Source organism: Zingiber officinale, chromosome 8A (genome assembly GCF_018446385.1).
Source record: "Zingiber officinale cultivar Zhangliang chromosome 8A, Zo_v1.1, whole genome shotgun sequence".
Lineage (NCBI taxonomy): Eukaryota > Viridiplantae > Streptophyta > Magnoliopsida > Zingiberales > Zingiberaceae > Zingiber > Zingiber officinale.
The window spans coordinates 51,905,656-51,921,810 of NC_056000.1; the positions used below are offsets into that span (position 1 = coordinate 51,905,656).

The 16,155-nt window shown below is 33.2% G+C and overlaps 1 protein-coding gene across 1 annotated transcript; it reads left to right on the plus strand.

Annotated features, from left to right (window-relative positions):
- The first annotated feature begins 4,175 nt into the window (after positions 1-4,175).
- LOC122009056 (metal tolerance protein C2-like) lies at positions 4,176-14,482 on the plus strand. The gene is made up of 10 exons (XM_042565048.1): positions 4,176-4,795; positions 6,239-6,347; positions 6,573-6,612; positions 10,486-10,562; positions 12,281-12,369; positions 12,468-12,537; positions 12,678-12,716; positions 12,835-12,985; positions 13,067-13,156; positions 14,178-14,482. Exons 1-10 carry the CDS (start codon positions 4,309-4,311, stop codon positions 14,277-14,279), a joined length of 1,254 nt encoding a protein of 417 aa, XP_042420982.1. The 5' UTR covers positions 4,176-4,308; the 3' UTR covers positions 14,280-14,482.
- The last annotated feature ends 1,673 nt before the right edge of the window (positions 14,483-16,155 follow it).

Here is a 16,155-nt window from a genome sequence, read left to right on the forward strand (position 1 = left end):
GAAAGCCCATTAACTGATCTCATGATCACCTAGAAGAGATAAATTAGGAATACATGTGGTGAGGTCTTAGGCAAAGGATGACTCATGAACCTTTGTTTATTATTGACAAAATATTACTGTGTTGGCTATCTGTACCATGAGTAGGGATCCTCTGGTCTACTATATTAATTGGAAGGATTTAATAGTCGTCATTTGTTAAATAGGTGGGGATCATTGAATCTCTCTAATCAATGTTCCTGATCTAGGAGCGGACTAGGACAGACGGGATCAGAAGATCCCGTTTGTTATATCACACTACGAGAAAAAAAATATTAGAGATGTCATAATAAATATAATCCTTTATTAGATACAATAACATCAAAAATAAAAATATTTTAATGTAATATCAAAAATAAAAATATTTTTAAAATAAAAATGGGTTAAGGTGGAATAGAATATTATTTTGATAATAAATAAAAAGGAAGGATTAATTTATCTGTGATATTACTTGTTTATATGTATATAATCCTCTAGATACACCAACATCAAAAATAAAAATATTTTTTCTAAACTTTTTGATTTCTCTCTCATAGTTTCTGCTGAAGTTTTGTTTTTTTTTCTTTCTTCCTGTTTTTACTGTTTTCCTCCTTTCCGGCGAAGCTTATTTTTCTTTTTCCTTATCTCACCGTCGAAGCTTTTTTCCCTACTAAAGCTTTTTTTCTCCTTCTTTCCGTCGAACATTTTTCTCCTCTCCGGGTTTCTTCTTTCTCCCCTATTCTCCTTCTTTTTTTTTTTCTCTATCCAGAGGCATAGCTAACTTGGATCGGGAGGGTGCGATCACCCCCCTTTCAAATCTGGAGAAAAAAAATTAATACAGATAAAAAAAATAAAAAAGATTTACTTATAAATCTAAAAGTATTTGGACTTTTATGAAAAAAAAATTTCATCTTATTTTTTCCTAATTTTATTTTTGTCTTCAAAATCCTCCGTCGCACATTGCTTCCATTGTCATCTATATTGTTGTCGGCTTGTTGTCGCACGTCGTTACCATTGCCGCTATCGTTTGCTTGGAGTCATTTATCTCGGTTTTGCCGGTCGAGATTCGAACCCCAGACTTCAAGATGACAATACTTCATGTGCTAGCCACCAGACTCATCTGAAAGAACTAGTCAAGTATGTTAAATGTTTATACATATTGAGGTGATCAAATACACTTGATGTTTGATTTGTTATAGGAAGATGATCAATTTATTGACGATCATTCAAAAATTTAATTAATCAATTGAATTATATCATTTATTACATGGATAGATTGATCGTATAATTTATACTAATATTTTATAATAACCATATGTATATAAAATGAATCATTTTATGATAAGAATTAAAATTGGATAGTTATATACTAGAATAGTATATTTTTATAATATAAATATTTGACTTTATATATCTATCAATATGTGTGAAAAATAAAGGATAATTAACTCTTAAATTAGTTTATCAATTTTTGTTTATTATTTGTTTTTTGAATATGAATTATTGAAAAAAATAATCATTAAATTAGATGATTATGTTTATAAAATATTATGTTGATGATAAATTAGGTGAAATAGTAATGTTGAGGTATTTTAAGAAAATATGAGATGAACCTATTTCAAACAAGTCATCTCCCTCTACACCACCTCCTTCTCCTCTGCCTCCTCCACTAGCTCCTCTTAATGCTAAATCAAATAAGTATCCTAGTAATCCTAGGCTAAGAAAGCACAAATTCTTAAGTATAATGTTAATAAAAGAGAGATTGTTCAATGTTACTATTTACAAAAAGGTCCTTTTTAGCCTAAGAACCATGAATTTCTTGGCGTTCTTGTCCAAAAGAGAAACGAAGATTTTAAGCTATATGATTTAGTCTTCATCCTAATTGACTAGAATACAACATTACAAAAGATGCAGCTTTCTATCTTTATTGTTATTTTATTCAAAGCGGATCATGGTAGTCAAAGTGGTGGTGATTCTTTTGTTACGGAGGGATTTAAAAATTAGAGAAAGAAAGAAAAATTTCTTGAATATGTTGGAATCAGAGCATCATTCACAATAGGTGTATGATGACAACTTATGACTTAATGAATCAAAAATAACATATTAAAACTTGTTTGTTCAATCAGTCTAGTCAGGTAGCTGCCAATTATCATGTTCGTTTGACAGTATCAATTGATTACATAAGATTTCTTGTGCATCAAAAATTGACATTTCATGGTCATGATTAATCAACAAATTCACTCAATCATGATAATTTTCTTAAACTATTAAGATTTATTGCTGACCATAATGAGGATATCAATAGAGTTGCACTAGACAATACTCTCTCAAATCTCAAATCTCAAATTGGCATCGTTTGATATTCAACAAGATATTATCAGATCCATTGTCTATTTAACCACTAATTCTATTCTTGGAGATCTTGGTGATGAATTATTTGCTATATTGGTTGATGAGGCTTGTGATATATCTGTTAAAGAACAAATGACAGTTGCTTTACAGTTTGTAGATGAAAGGGGAAATATTGTTGAACACTTTCTAGGCATTGTACATGTAAGCGACACTACTACCTTATCACTTAAAACTACTATTGATTCTTTGTTGTGCCAAATGGATTATCTATATCTAATTTGCGGTGTTAAGGATACGATGGAGCTAGCAATATGAGAGGAGAATTTAGTGGATTAAAAAGCTTAATTATGATGGAGAATAAGTCTGCTTATTATGTTCATTGTTTTGCTCATCAACTGTAACTTACACTTGTAGCTGTTGCTGAAAATCACATGAGAATTTCTATTTTTTTTTATATGTGGTTGCACAATCGAGCAATATTATTGGAGCGTCATGCAAGCGAAGAGACATACTTCATGAAAAATAATTTGAAAAAAGTTATTAAAGGAATTTGCAATAGTGATATCTTCACTGGACAAGGTATGAATCAAGAAAAGACATTCAAAAGAACCGGTAACACACATTGGGGTTCACATTACAATACATTGTTAAGTTTGATATGCTTGTATCATTCAGTTATTAATGTCCTTTTATTTGTTGAAGAGGAGGGAAAAGATCACATGCAAAGGGTGCAAGCAAATAATTTGTTGAAATTGATTGGAAAATATGAATTTATATTTCAGATGCACTTAATGAAAAATATCTTGGGAATCACGAATGATTTATCGCAAGCTTTATAAAGAAAAGATCAAGACATTATAAATGCCATGATTCTTATAAAATCAAGTAAACATAAACTGCAAACTATGAGAGCTGATGGTTGAGATTTGTTACTAATGAAGTTTCTTTATTTTGTATTAAATATGAGGTAGTCACCCTACACATGGAAGACTTGTTCGTCTTTCATGGGAGATCATGATGAAATATTGAAGGAAGGATAAAACTTTAATATTATCGCGTCGGAATATCTTATAAAGTGATAGATTTATAACTTCAAGAGTTGAACAGTCATTTTAATGAGATGAACACGGAGTTGTTGTTGTGTATGAGTTGTCGTAATCCATCAAATTCATTCTCTGCTTACGATAAGAGAAAATTACTTCAGTTTGCTCAGTTTTATCCATTTGATTTTTTTCCGATGGAGTTAATTCATCTTGAGCTCCAACTTGATAATTTTATTTTTGATATGTGGAATACCAATCAATTATCTAAGGTTATGGGGATTAGTCAGCTTGCTAAAAGGATGGTTCAATTGAAAAAACATTGTCTGTATCTTTTGGTATATTTACTTTTAAAGTTAGCATTGCTATTACCTGTTGCAACTACAATTATAGAGAGAGTGTTTTCAGTGATGAAATTAATGAAAACCTCACTTTGCAATCGATTGGGAGATGATATGATAAATAATTATTTGATACTATATATTAAAGGAGATGTATTTAATATCATTGATAATGAAGTTATTATTCAGTATTTTCAAAACATGAAATTATGAAGAATGATATTGTAAAAACATATGAAAGTAATATATGACTTTTATTATAATTTTCTATGTTGTATTATTTTTTTAAGTTATTAAATTCACCCCACAATTGAACATATGTATTTATTTATTTATTTATTTATTATTGAACAGAATTGGAATCCCTAGTCTGACATCTTACAGCAATATGGAAAAATCCTCAAACCGGGAGACGCCATAAACACTTTGTCAAATTTGGCCCTCAGAAATGGAAATAATAAATCTACCTTCTGCTGCATTCCTCCTCTTCGTCTACTCGGCCGCCGCTCCCTCGATCCCCTTTCTCCGGACCCGTCCCAGATCTCGGCGTCTGGATCCCGATGGACGAGCAGCCGGCAGCTCCTCGAGATCTGACGAGGGCGGAGACCGGCCCCAGGTTTCCTCCCCCGCGGAGCTCGTCGTTTAGCCACCGGACGCCAGACCAGAGGCCCTCGTCCGGGGACTATGGCCTCGATGCCGGTGATCGGAGGTTTGCCTTCTCGCGGCAGTCGTCCTTCCGCCAACCCGATCCCCGCTCGCCGTTTCCGCCGCAGAGGAGCCATTCGTTTCGGGCGCATCTCTCTCGGAGTGATTCTTTCATCAGTATACCTACCTCAGATAGCGAAGAGCGCAGCAAAGCACCTGGTGCGCCCACTTTTATGGTCCGCGGAGATGACCGAAAGCCCACGTTACTTCACTTGTTGATGGCGGTGGTTGAAGGCGTAAGCTCAGGGAATCGGTCGATGAAGCGGCTAGCTTTGCTTATATCACTCAATGTGACCTATTCTACGTCGGAATTGTTGATTGGAATATTCACCGGCCGCGTAGGTCAGAGAATTTCTTGGGTTGTCGTCGCACTTCTTCTTCTTCGATCGTTTCATTGATATGGTCATTAACTTTCAAGAGATTGGCAACTAATGAACTTAGTCTGACATCTTCTTTGTTTAATAACGTACTCTTTTATGCTGATATTGCAAGTTCACTTAGGTTCTCCATGGTTTGTGATTGTACTTTGGAACTTTGACAATTGACATAATGTTTTCTAAGGATGCCAATAAACCTGAAGAGGGAGACTTTAGCTTCACTAAAGATAGGGACATTATGCTCTTAATGTCACCCCACCCTCTGAGAGCATCACAAGAACTCTAACAAAATTTAAATTACAGTAATTAATAAATAGTACTTTCTTGCTGTGGTGACTTAGGCATGGAAAATGAATAAACATGTTCTTAATGTGTTATTCACATTTGAGAAATATACCAACTGAATGAGGTTTGTATTTGGAGTACATCAAACGTGTTGTGTTTGTAGGTTGATGTTTCATCCAAAAATTTCTTTCACACCCATAATGTCCTCTGTGTGATCTTATTATTTTGGTTGGATCAGGTTCTGCACTCCAATGAGTATTTTAAGACTTGTTTGGTTGATAAAATAATACTTCATCTTGTCACCTGGTTCTCCTCTGTCGTTTTCCTTAGGCGATAATTCAAAATTATGAGATTGTACGGACTTTCAGATTCACTCATTTTTATTGTTAATCATTGTTTGATATGATGCAAACCATATCATGGGATTTACCTGGTTAGAAATTGCAAATAATAATTAAAGGGCTGCAACATTTTGATCGAGTTTTATGTTGTATTTCCATGCTTGTTGAAGTGTACTATGAGACATGAAAATGATAAATAAAAGAATACAAAAACCTTGACTAATATACAAAATTTTCTCTTTGGTTTAGTTTATTTTGGAATTTTTCATGTTTCTGATAATTTTTGTGAGTGCCTGCAGCCAAAACTAGGCTGACTTATGATTAGTATGCTGAATTACTGGTGTAGTAGTCCTATTAGAGCTGTTGGAAATTAAGTATTTGCATTTATGCATGCATGTCACTATTAGTGTTTGCTATGATACAGATAGATATTTCTCTGTGTAGTTTTATTTTTGGTTGGTCGAGTCGCCATTCATTTTTTTTCTTGCTATGAGATGTTATTTTCTTCAGCCAAGGCGAGTTTATATTGTTAGAAGACTTGTTTGCTTGATTTAACACATTTCAATTCTGAAATTCTTGCCAAACACTGTCATGCTCTTCTGTTGTTGAATATGATTTTTTTGTATCTTTTTGATGATCTTGTTAGTAGTCAAATTACTGCAATGAGAAACTTAAATAGTAATCTACTAGACATTTGATTTCATTGGTAATAACAGCCATATTAAACATTAGAATATTGATGTATATTTGTTCAGCTAAATTCCTGGTGCCCTTTCTTTTAGGGTTGATATCAGATGCATTTCATCTTACCTTTGGATGTGGCCTTTTAACCTTTTCATTGTTTGCCATGGCTGCTTCCCGCAAGAAGCCTGATGAAATATACACCTATGGGTTAGTTTCTCTGTCCATAGTACCTCCAATTTTATCTTGTACTAAGAATTAGCTATAGTCATTTTCTCTTTCATATTGCTTTTTTTTTTTCTTTTTCCTCATTTGTGCATACTTTTATTTCTTTTCTCTAGTTTTCTAATGTAGACTGTCCACTATATTGTAGTACGTGTTGGACTAATTTTAGGAACAAGGATTTATCATTTTATACTTTCCTATATTATTTAGGTACAAAAGGCTGGAAGTGCTGGCTGCTTTTACGAATGCTGTAAGTTTCTTATCAGATCTTTATGAATAATGTACATCATTACAAAATTATAAATTTCCCCTTCACTTCACTAATATCCGTTTCACTTTTTATTTGATGGGTTAAACTATTCTCCATGCTTGCTAGTAGGCTATGCTACTCATACTCGAGTACAAGTATTTGACATGTGTGAATCAAAGTGATTGACATTGCTATTCCTAAAATATTTTATACGTGATCAACAGAAATTGAGTGTCTACTGGGAGTTTCTGTGTGTCAATATTCCACATGAGTGCGGACGGGGCTGATGTAGTGTTAAGAGTATCTGAAATAATACATAGTGACATGAGTTTGAATAACTCTCTAGCGGTATGAGTTTGAACAACTCTCTACTAGTAGTAGATATTGGTTTGGTCATGACCTAATAGTTGAAAGATCCTTTCTGAAGATGTATATACCCAATTGATGGGTTAAAATATAATTTCATACTAGCTACTAGGTAGTGGATAGGGCCCCAAATTACTTTTTGCAGGTGGTAAATACTGATTTAGCCATGACCTAATAGTCGAAGCATCGTTTCCGAAGATGTATATTGTCCAATTGATGGGTTAAAATATAGTTTCATACTAGCTACTAGGTACTGGTTAGGGGCCCACGTAACTTTTTACATGCGGTAAATACTGATTTTGCCATGGCCTGATAGTTGGAGTTTCCTTTGTCGAGTTATGCCAGATTGAGATACCAAGTGACACAAGGCCTATATTCTGTACTCCAAACCATCTACTACCATCCTGTATCACCTTATCCACACATCATTTTCTATGGATAAATTCTAACAATATATCCGTAGGTGCCAAAATTGATATCTATATCATGATAGGAAGGTTAGACCCAAAACTAGAAGCATGCCAAAATCTTTAGTGTTCCGTTTGGCACTTGAGCAAAGTAGAAGATGATTATGTGTATTTTTGTATGAACATTCCTTGTCAAAAAAACCATCAGACAAGAAAGGCGCAACAGCTCTTTTCCAGCATTAGCATCGACCAAAAATCAACTTGTACGAGCCAACATTCACAATATAGCCATTGGAGATCTCAACATTTAATTTGTGTAATATTGGTTGATGCTAACCAATTTTCATTTACATCAACCATTTTTGGTTGACACATGATACCTGAATAAAAAGTGTGTTCACTAAAAAACACTTTTGGCCGACATTGACCGGTTTTGCTCGACCCAAACTTGGGTCCAAGGGAAATTTAAGTTCTGCTTCATTTGTCGACTCTTTAATAGCTAATCATCTGAAGACAGCCTATTAAACACCTTCTAAGGCCTATGATAAAGCTCCTAAGAATATAAAAATTCAAACAACATTGAATCTTTGGGTCCATCTTCAAGCGTGATGACCATCACTGAGTTCGAAGCTACTCACAGCTCCACACTCTATAAAGTTCATCATCCAAGCTTGACTACTCAAATGTCTAATTCTCATGATAAGCCTTACACCCTCAAACAACTATTTGAATACAATGTCTTACTTAAATCGTGCCGCTAAATCATCAAAGCACCTTGGGTAAGCCTAACCACGGAGTGGAGCGTTTTTTGGACTAATGTTCTATAAGTTCTCTTCCATGTTGATCTTTATTGGCTTGAACACTTTGCTCATATTTCTTAGCAGTTATAATAAATTCTAAGTTGATGAATTGTGCTCGTTGAATAGACAACAATCCATAATATCAAAAGTATTCTATTTCAGTTAACTAATTAAGAAATCCATGAGGATCCACTCTTGGGTCAATAATAGGAGCTTTTTTCATAATATTTTTGGACCTATATTAATTATTATTTTTAGGAATGCAAAATTTTCCCTAGACATAGTATAATGTGATTCTTGGTCTACGTTTTTACAATCCATGGAGTTATATATATGAAGGGTAATGCTCCTTAAAGTTATTTGGATGATCCACCCTAGTTCTCATGATTCTAATCTCGTCTTGTATTTTGATTTTTGGACATTTGCTACTTGCATCTATATCTCTTATTTCTCTTGCAATAGTAATGTTGGTTTTATGTAAAATGTTGATCTAAGAATTTTAATAAGTAATGAGCTTAGAAAATAAAATTATAATGCACTAGGGTGAAACATTGTTTTTTCTTTTTCTTTTTTGAATGTTGGATGATAACTAAACTAAATATGATTACCTGGATTTTATAATTAGTATTTTTATGGAAGATGACGGATAAAGTAGGATAAGAGATAATGATGGTGTTTTTGTGTTTTGAATAATATATGATATTATACAAAAATTATTTTTAGAAATTAATTAAATGTAAGTAATGAAGGGGAGCCTTGGCGCAATGGTAAAGTTGTTACTTTGTGACCAAAAGGTCACGGGTTTGAATCCTAGAAACATCCTCTTGCAAAAAGCAGGATAAGACTACGTACAATGGATCCTTCCTCGAGACCCCGCATGGCGGGAGCTTCATGCACGGGTTGCCCTTTTTTTAATTAAATGTAAGTAATTTAAATTACAAACTAAATAAATAAGAGTAATTTTCAGAAAATGGAGGTAGAAATTTTTACTGAGATAATGTGAGTCAACTAGTCCAATCAAATAGTGAGATGGTAACTCTTTTCCTCTTGCATTTTCTAATTGCAACTAAACTTGGACCAGATCGTATCCCTCTCACAGATCTCAAAATAACTTGCATCTAATGTGAGTATTGTAATTTCATGAATTGAATCAAAAGTTGGATCAGGTCCTACTTGGTAAAAGTCAATACTGTAGCAAATTTTTTTTAAAAAAAATGGATTTAATCAAATCTAAGTTATTTTGGACCTAGAAGCTACAGGAGACCAGATCTTCGCTTCATTCTCACAGCTTTGATGAGAAGATGTAAGTGTTCAAGGGAGAGGCATTCGGTCGCTTTGATCCATGGTGCAACAGCAAGGGAGGTACCAACGCTTGTGAGAGGTAGTGGTGGGATGTTGCAAGGAGGTTGGTTGCACGAGAGTAGATTGCGGAGCAGCAGATCACCTCAAAGGGGTTAGGTTATGGTGGCAGCCGATGGTGGAGTTGACAGTCACCAGGTGAGAACCACAGTGGCAGTTTTCTTAAGGAAGGATTGACCTGGTATGTGGGAAGGATCCGCGTATTGCGTGGAAGAGGGCCTTAATCAACTGTAGCTGGATGATCGACCTGTGTGTAGCCTCACATTTATGGACCAGCAATGAGAGTAATTCTTTGTAAAACTATGACTTGTGACTATCTAAAGAACTCCCCAAACTTTTTTTAAAAATCTTAATAATCTCTAAAATTCTCTTTCTAAAAATATAACAAACTACAATATTTAAACCTGTTTAGATAACTTAATAATTTAAAATAGGATTTAACTTTAGTTCGTATCTTGGGTTTGTATGCATTGCTAAATTTATTTTGGATTCCTCTGTAAGGTTCATACTGCGCAGCTTCAAATATAGTATTGTATCATTCTTGTTTTTGACTTATTATTGCTTATAACCCCTTCCTCAAGAAATTGATGTTCGAGGTGCATCTAGGCACATAATTTTCTTCAATATGTCATGCTTACATCATGCAAACTCTCATGAACTTATTGGGAGGAGTGATTATGTTAACAATATTATTTATGAATTTGTGCTCTAAGGTCAAAACCATGATATGGAAAGATTCAGAAGGGTGACAATGAAAATCAGATTATTTTAGATTTGTAGCAATTTCCACCAATTATTACTTCTTGCTAAATTTGTAATTATAGTATATGGGCAGGAGCATCACACTACATCTGCCCCATATCTCATCAGCTAATGTAAAGATTGCATACTATTCTTTGTGCTAATATATTAGATTGTTTCTGTGGTGCCTGTGTAGACAGCTGTTTCTGTTGTTTTTGTCGTTCTCCTTAGCCGTGGAAGCGCTACATGCATTTATGCAAGATGAATCTGAGCACAAGTAAGCCACTACTTTTAAGGAAACTTGTTTCCAGTCTTTGCAGCTTGTATGAATATTGCCTATCTTGCAATGTTCTGGGGTTATGAATCATGCCACATTGTTAAATCTTTATGTATACAAATTAAGAGTATATAGCTATGAGCTCTATTCAATGCTATTCTTGGAATAATTGATCATTTAGATTGTTTAAGTATATCAAGCACAATTTTCTCTTGACTATCTATATCCCTCATATTTCTAACTCTAATTGATTCAATTTCTCCCTCATATTTCTGATTCTAATTGATTAAATCACTTAGTTATTAGTCACATTCGTTGTTCTTAACTTGTTTATTCACATTTTGTTTGTCAAGGCTACATCTAACTTATAGTAAATATTTGGTCATTTAAATTAACTATATTAAGCACCCCCTATATCCCTTACACTTCTAACTCTAATTGATCAATTGCTTAATTATTAGTCTCATACCACGTTCTTAACTTATTTATTCACATTTATCATTTATTAAGACTAAATCTAACTTCTTGTAATAGATACCCTTTTTTAAAAAAAAAAAAAATAGTGTACTAAACCCAAATGTTCTTCTCAATATTTGCATATCTTTTACATTATTATTTTTGTATACTATACCTTAACTTCCAGATACTAACCATTAAAGCATGGTTGTTGACATTTTTCTCTTGATTTAAAGGGCACATGGCATGCTATCTAAACTTTCAGGAGCACATCCTTATTCGATTGCAACTATGCAAATGTCCTGTTTCAGATGTAAATGTGAAAAAAAAAAATTGAAAATCAAAATTATATACATTTGGAAGAACACTCCAACCTGGTTTGGGTAGCATCAGTAGTCTCTTGACAGTTATACCTGGATTTATATTCGTATAACACTTTATTTGATCTCTGTTGCATTAAGTGAATTTCTCACATTCATATAAATTAGTGATCAATGCAAAACATATTGGCTTGAATAAGGATGTTGAGTGATCTGACCAACACAAAAGGGGATTTTATATCCTCGAGGAAAAGGGTTTCAATAAGCGAGTTTTGGTGAGCATCATGTTTGCAATCTTAATCAGGCATTTATTTAGGTTTCTTGATTAACCATGTCAATTCCTAGGTTGCAATGGAGCGAGCTTTTATTGGGATGTTCCTATTCCATTGTAGTAGTGAGCAATTTACTATGATTATATGCATTTTGTTTTATTTAATCATTTTTTTTATTTTTATGGTAATAACATGTTAAGCCAACTATTTGGGTTAGGCTGTGATCTTTTTATTTTTATTTTATTTTTAAATCTGGGCTTCTGTGTGTATCATATCTACAAGTCATTCCCTGACTATGATATCATTAAATTCAAATGCTTAACTCATTGAAAGTAATTCAAGCATTCGTTGTCTGCTCCAATCCCTTATAACCATCAAAGTCTTAATTTGGAAATCCTTTTATTTTGATTGATGATTATGATTCCTCTATCAATGTCCTTTATTGCTAGTGATGTTTCTGCTAGACTAAAATGAACTTTTAGTATGATATTGGAGATTTTTGTATAGGTTAGTACTGCAAATTCATTCTGAAAGATGGTGTTAAAATTTGCATAATCACATATTCAATTCCCAAACTTGCAACTAGCAAATTATTCATGGACTATGTTATAACTTTCTAGGTCTATTGGGACTTGGTGTTGTTACTTTTTTTTTGTTTCTTTTGTTGTAGGCATTACCTAATTGTTTCAGCAGTCACCAATCTTTTGGTGAACTTAATTGGAGTTTGGTTCTTTCGAAGCTATGCACGTGTCAATATAGGTATGCTGCATTCTCGCCGTGGTTTTCACGTCTGTCTTAATTCCAGTGTTGATCTAACTTTTAAAACTTTTTATTGTGATTCTGCAACTTCTATGTAGTTTACAGGAATGCTGAAGACATGAATTATCATTCAGTCTTCCTACATGTTCTTGCGGACTCTATTAGAAGGTATAGGTCTTGCTGAACAATGTTTCTGTTTTGAAGCTTCTGAGGATAAAAAGCCTCTCCATATATGTGTGCATGCATATTATAATCCCTATTCCTTCAAACGTGTTCTAATGTGGCTTCTTTTTTTTTACTTTCTGCAGTGCAGGTTTGATTTTGGCATCGTGGTTTCTTTCTTTGGGGTAATAATTGTGTATCAATCTATTTGGTTGCCATCATTGCTGATTTCTTGTTATCTATGGATACACTAATTTGCTCAAAATAAGAGGATAAGTCCATTGTTTCGGTTCCTATTTCCAGGGTTGAGAATGCAGAAGTTTTGTGTTTGGGCCTTGTTTCAATTGCAGTATTCATGGTTGTTATGCCACTTTTTAGAGCGGCAGGCAGTATTTTACTCCAGATGGCTCCTACAAGTGTACCTTCTTCTGCCCTTAACAAATGCCGGAGACAAGTACGTGGAAATTCCTCAATTCATCTTCTTATCCAGTTTTTTCATAATCCCCATGTATTTTCATGTTGAAATATTTGTTAGGTAACTTCTCTTGAGGATGTTTCTGAAGTCTCCGATGCTCGATTTTGGGAGCTTGTACCTGGGCATGCCATTGGCACTCTTTGTGTTCAGGTTTGAAATTCTACAAAAGAACTTGCAAACTTGATAAAATATACAATTAATTTGCATTCTTAACTAGAATGTAACTCTAGTTTCCATTGTTTAAAACCTCCAAGTTGGAAAATGAACTCTAAAAAGGAATGGGTGGCGTACTTCCCTTCCAATATTTAGTTGTAGAAAGGGCCTCACTATGGTGTATTCGTCTATGCCCAACACTACTGATAACTCTCATATAGAATATTAGAACTGAAAGTTCCATTATATAATGAACTCTTGCTTCTCTACAAGAGGTGGAATACAATAACCTGTTCCAAGAGTAATGATGATGTCTCTAATGCATTGTATATCTCATAATATTTCTCTCTTACCCTTTCCCAGAAGTCAACTATTTTATAGCTATTACCTTGAGGCAAAGAAGAGTTCAACCAAATGTTTTACTTCTATCAAAATTATGAATTGACATTGTAGTACATTGATTGTTACTATAATTATTGCATATTTGATACCATCTGAAAATCTATTTTCTTTATAAATCCAATGCCATAATATGTTACGTATAAACAATGAGATTCCATTGATAAGTTAGCACTTAGAATTTAGTTGGTACCATTCTACTGAATATGATTCAATTGTCTACTCATTCAATGGATAAAGAGCAAAATCTTCAAGTTAAGCTAATTCCTCCTTTTCCCCAAAAGAAATATGAAGTATAGGAATCACGAGTCTAATTTCTTGCCATTATTTATAGAAATGGAACCCGGACTTATTTATGATTCAAGATATATATATTTTTTCTCATCCACTATTGCTTTTTCCTTAGATATTTGATTTCCATCTGTCAAATATATTGAAGTCCGATTTTAGGAAACACAGTTTAATTCACCAAAATAATAGCTTTGGGTGGTGATGGGGTTATATGAGTTCATGCACTTCGTTAATAGCTTAAACTTATAGATACCTAAAGCTGCAGTATCCATCTTTGCCCATATGTTATTATGAAAAATTCTGTAATGTATCTTGGTATCTTATCCAGGTTAAGAGAGGAGCGGAGGTTCTTCCAATTCTGCACTATGTGCATGGATTGTACCATGAGCTGGGTATACAAGACTTAACTGTTCATATCGAGCATTCATGATTTAGCTCCCGATGGAATATTTATTCTTTCCTCGTTAACTGGGGATTCAAACCATAATGTTGGATGCGTTATAGTCGTGTTTTTGAATAGGTTTGCATCCTTACCACGCAAAGAGTTTTTGTGAATTGACACATCTATCGTACCCAATAAGTTATATATGAATCATTCAAGAGTAGGAATCCTCTTTTAAGCTGTTTAACTCGTGTCTTCTATTGCAAACAAGTGGACATCAATTAGAGTAAGTATGTTTTAGCCGCAACTTTTATGGTGTTTAATTGCTCCATACTCTAGACACAAACAACACGAGTACATACTCATTTAACCATTTCATTGCGTTTGTGCAATAAAAATCGAATTAGGGGAAGCAATTATTCACTCCCCCTCTGCAGACTCCCTCTAGTCAGGGTTAAACTAAGTCTCCATGTCTTAGTTTTATAATTGTAAAAATATCAAGACCAAATAGTAAGTGTCATCAAAGTATAAACACACATAATGTAGTTATTAATTTTTTTAGTTGATACCAAGTATTCATCGTACTTTGATTAATCTTGGGGATAATCGGTTCTATTTTATGGAAATTTCTTATCAATTATCAAAGTAATTAGGAAGTGTTTACGGCGGACGATTCATTAATTTAGTATTCTTAGATCAACCATCTATTAAGAAAAATATATTTACTAATTCGTTGAAATTAAAACTTGATTTTTAAATGTCTAAGAAATTAATTTCAACTTGATTTTTAAATGTCTAAGAAATTAAGATGTTTGCCTTGGCATTATTTAGCTGGGGGCAAATCTCAATGTTGTATTTATTGGTTATCGATTTTAGAACCAAATGACAATAATTTCATGAGACTGCTTATATACTTATTACATATAGGGACTTAACAAGTTTAATAATCACTTTTGTCATTATATGGATAAATATATCAATAAATTTTGTTGGCTATAATATGACTAATTAAAAATTTCTATCTTTCAATTATAATGTATGCATGTATATACATGTAATTAATATATCCATATGATATTTCTAAAATATCCATGTATATGCATGCATGTATTTTGGTTGGTCAAATTCTGAGCATTTAGCACTATTTTAAACATATTCATTAGAAAACAATTTTAAATTCTATTTGGTATTTTCTACTTACAAATGAATGTCAATACTATAGACACTTGAAGATTCCTACTGACTAGTAATCGAGCTTGGAGACTAAACTTGAATTTTTACAATAACACGAACAATCTAATCGATCATTGTTGTATGGTTTGGTGCCTATTTTGCATCCACTCATTTGCTAGCTTGTGATTAAGCAATAACAAGGGTCTTGACTCTTACATTCACAGCCCATTGTACCATTCTATCGAAATAGAGTCTTATTGAATTAGAAATAAATATCAGTTCCAATTCCATTTGATTCAATCAATTATACTTTGATATCCATACAGTATGTTCATGCGTTTCATCTTTTGATATGATGGCTATGCAAACTATCTTTCTATTAAAAAAATAAAATTTAATAATGTTAATAATTAAGAATAAAATTAATAATTACTTTAAGTATTTATCATCTTTTTTTTTTTTTCCATATTTAAATAGTTCTCTAATTGTAAAAGGAAATTAAATTAACTGGCCGTTCAAAGTGACAGAAGCCACTAACCGTTTCTTGCCTGTCCCTTTCTCCTAACAGCTTCAATGTTCAAACCTAGTCCCCTCCAAAAAGCTTGCATTCCACTATCGTTGCAGAGAATAAAATTGATGTGAAGAGATACCCTTTCTTTCTTTCTTTTTTTTTTTTTTTTCTTTTTTCTTTTTGTTTGGAGACCCCTTTTATAATTATAGATCGAGATCAATTTCATTCAGATTCAATATC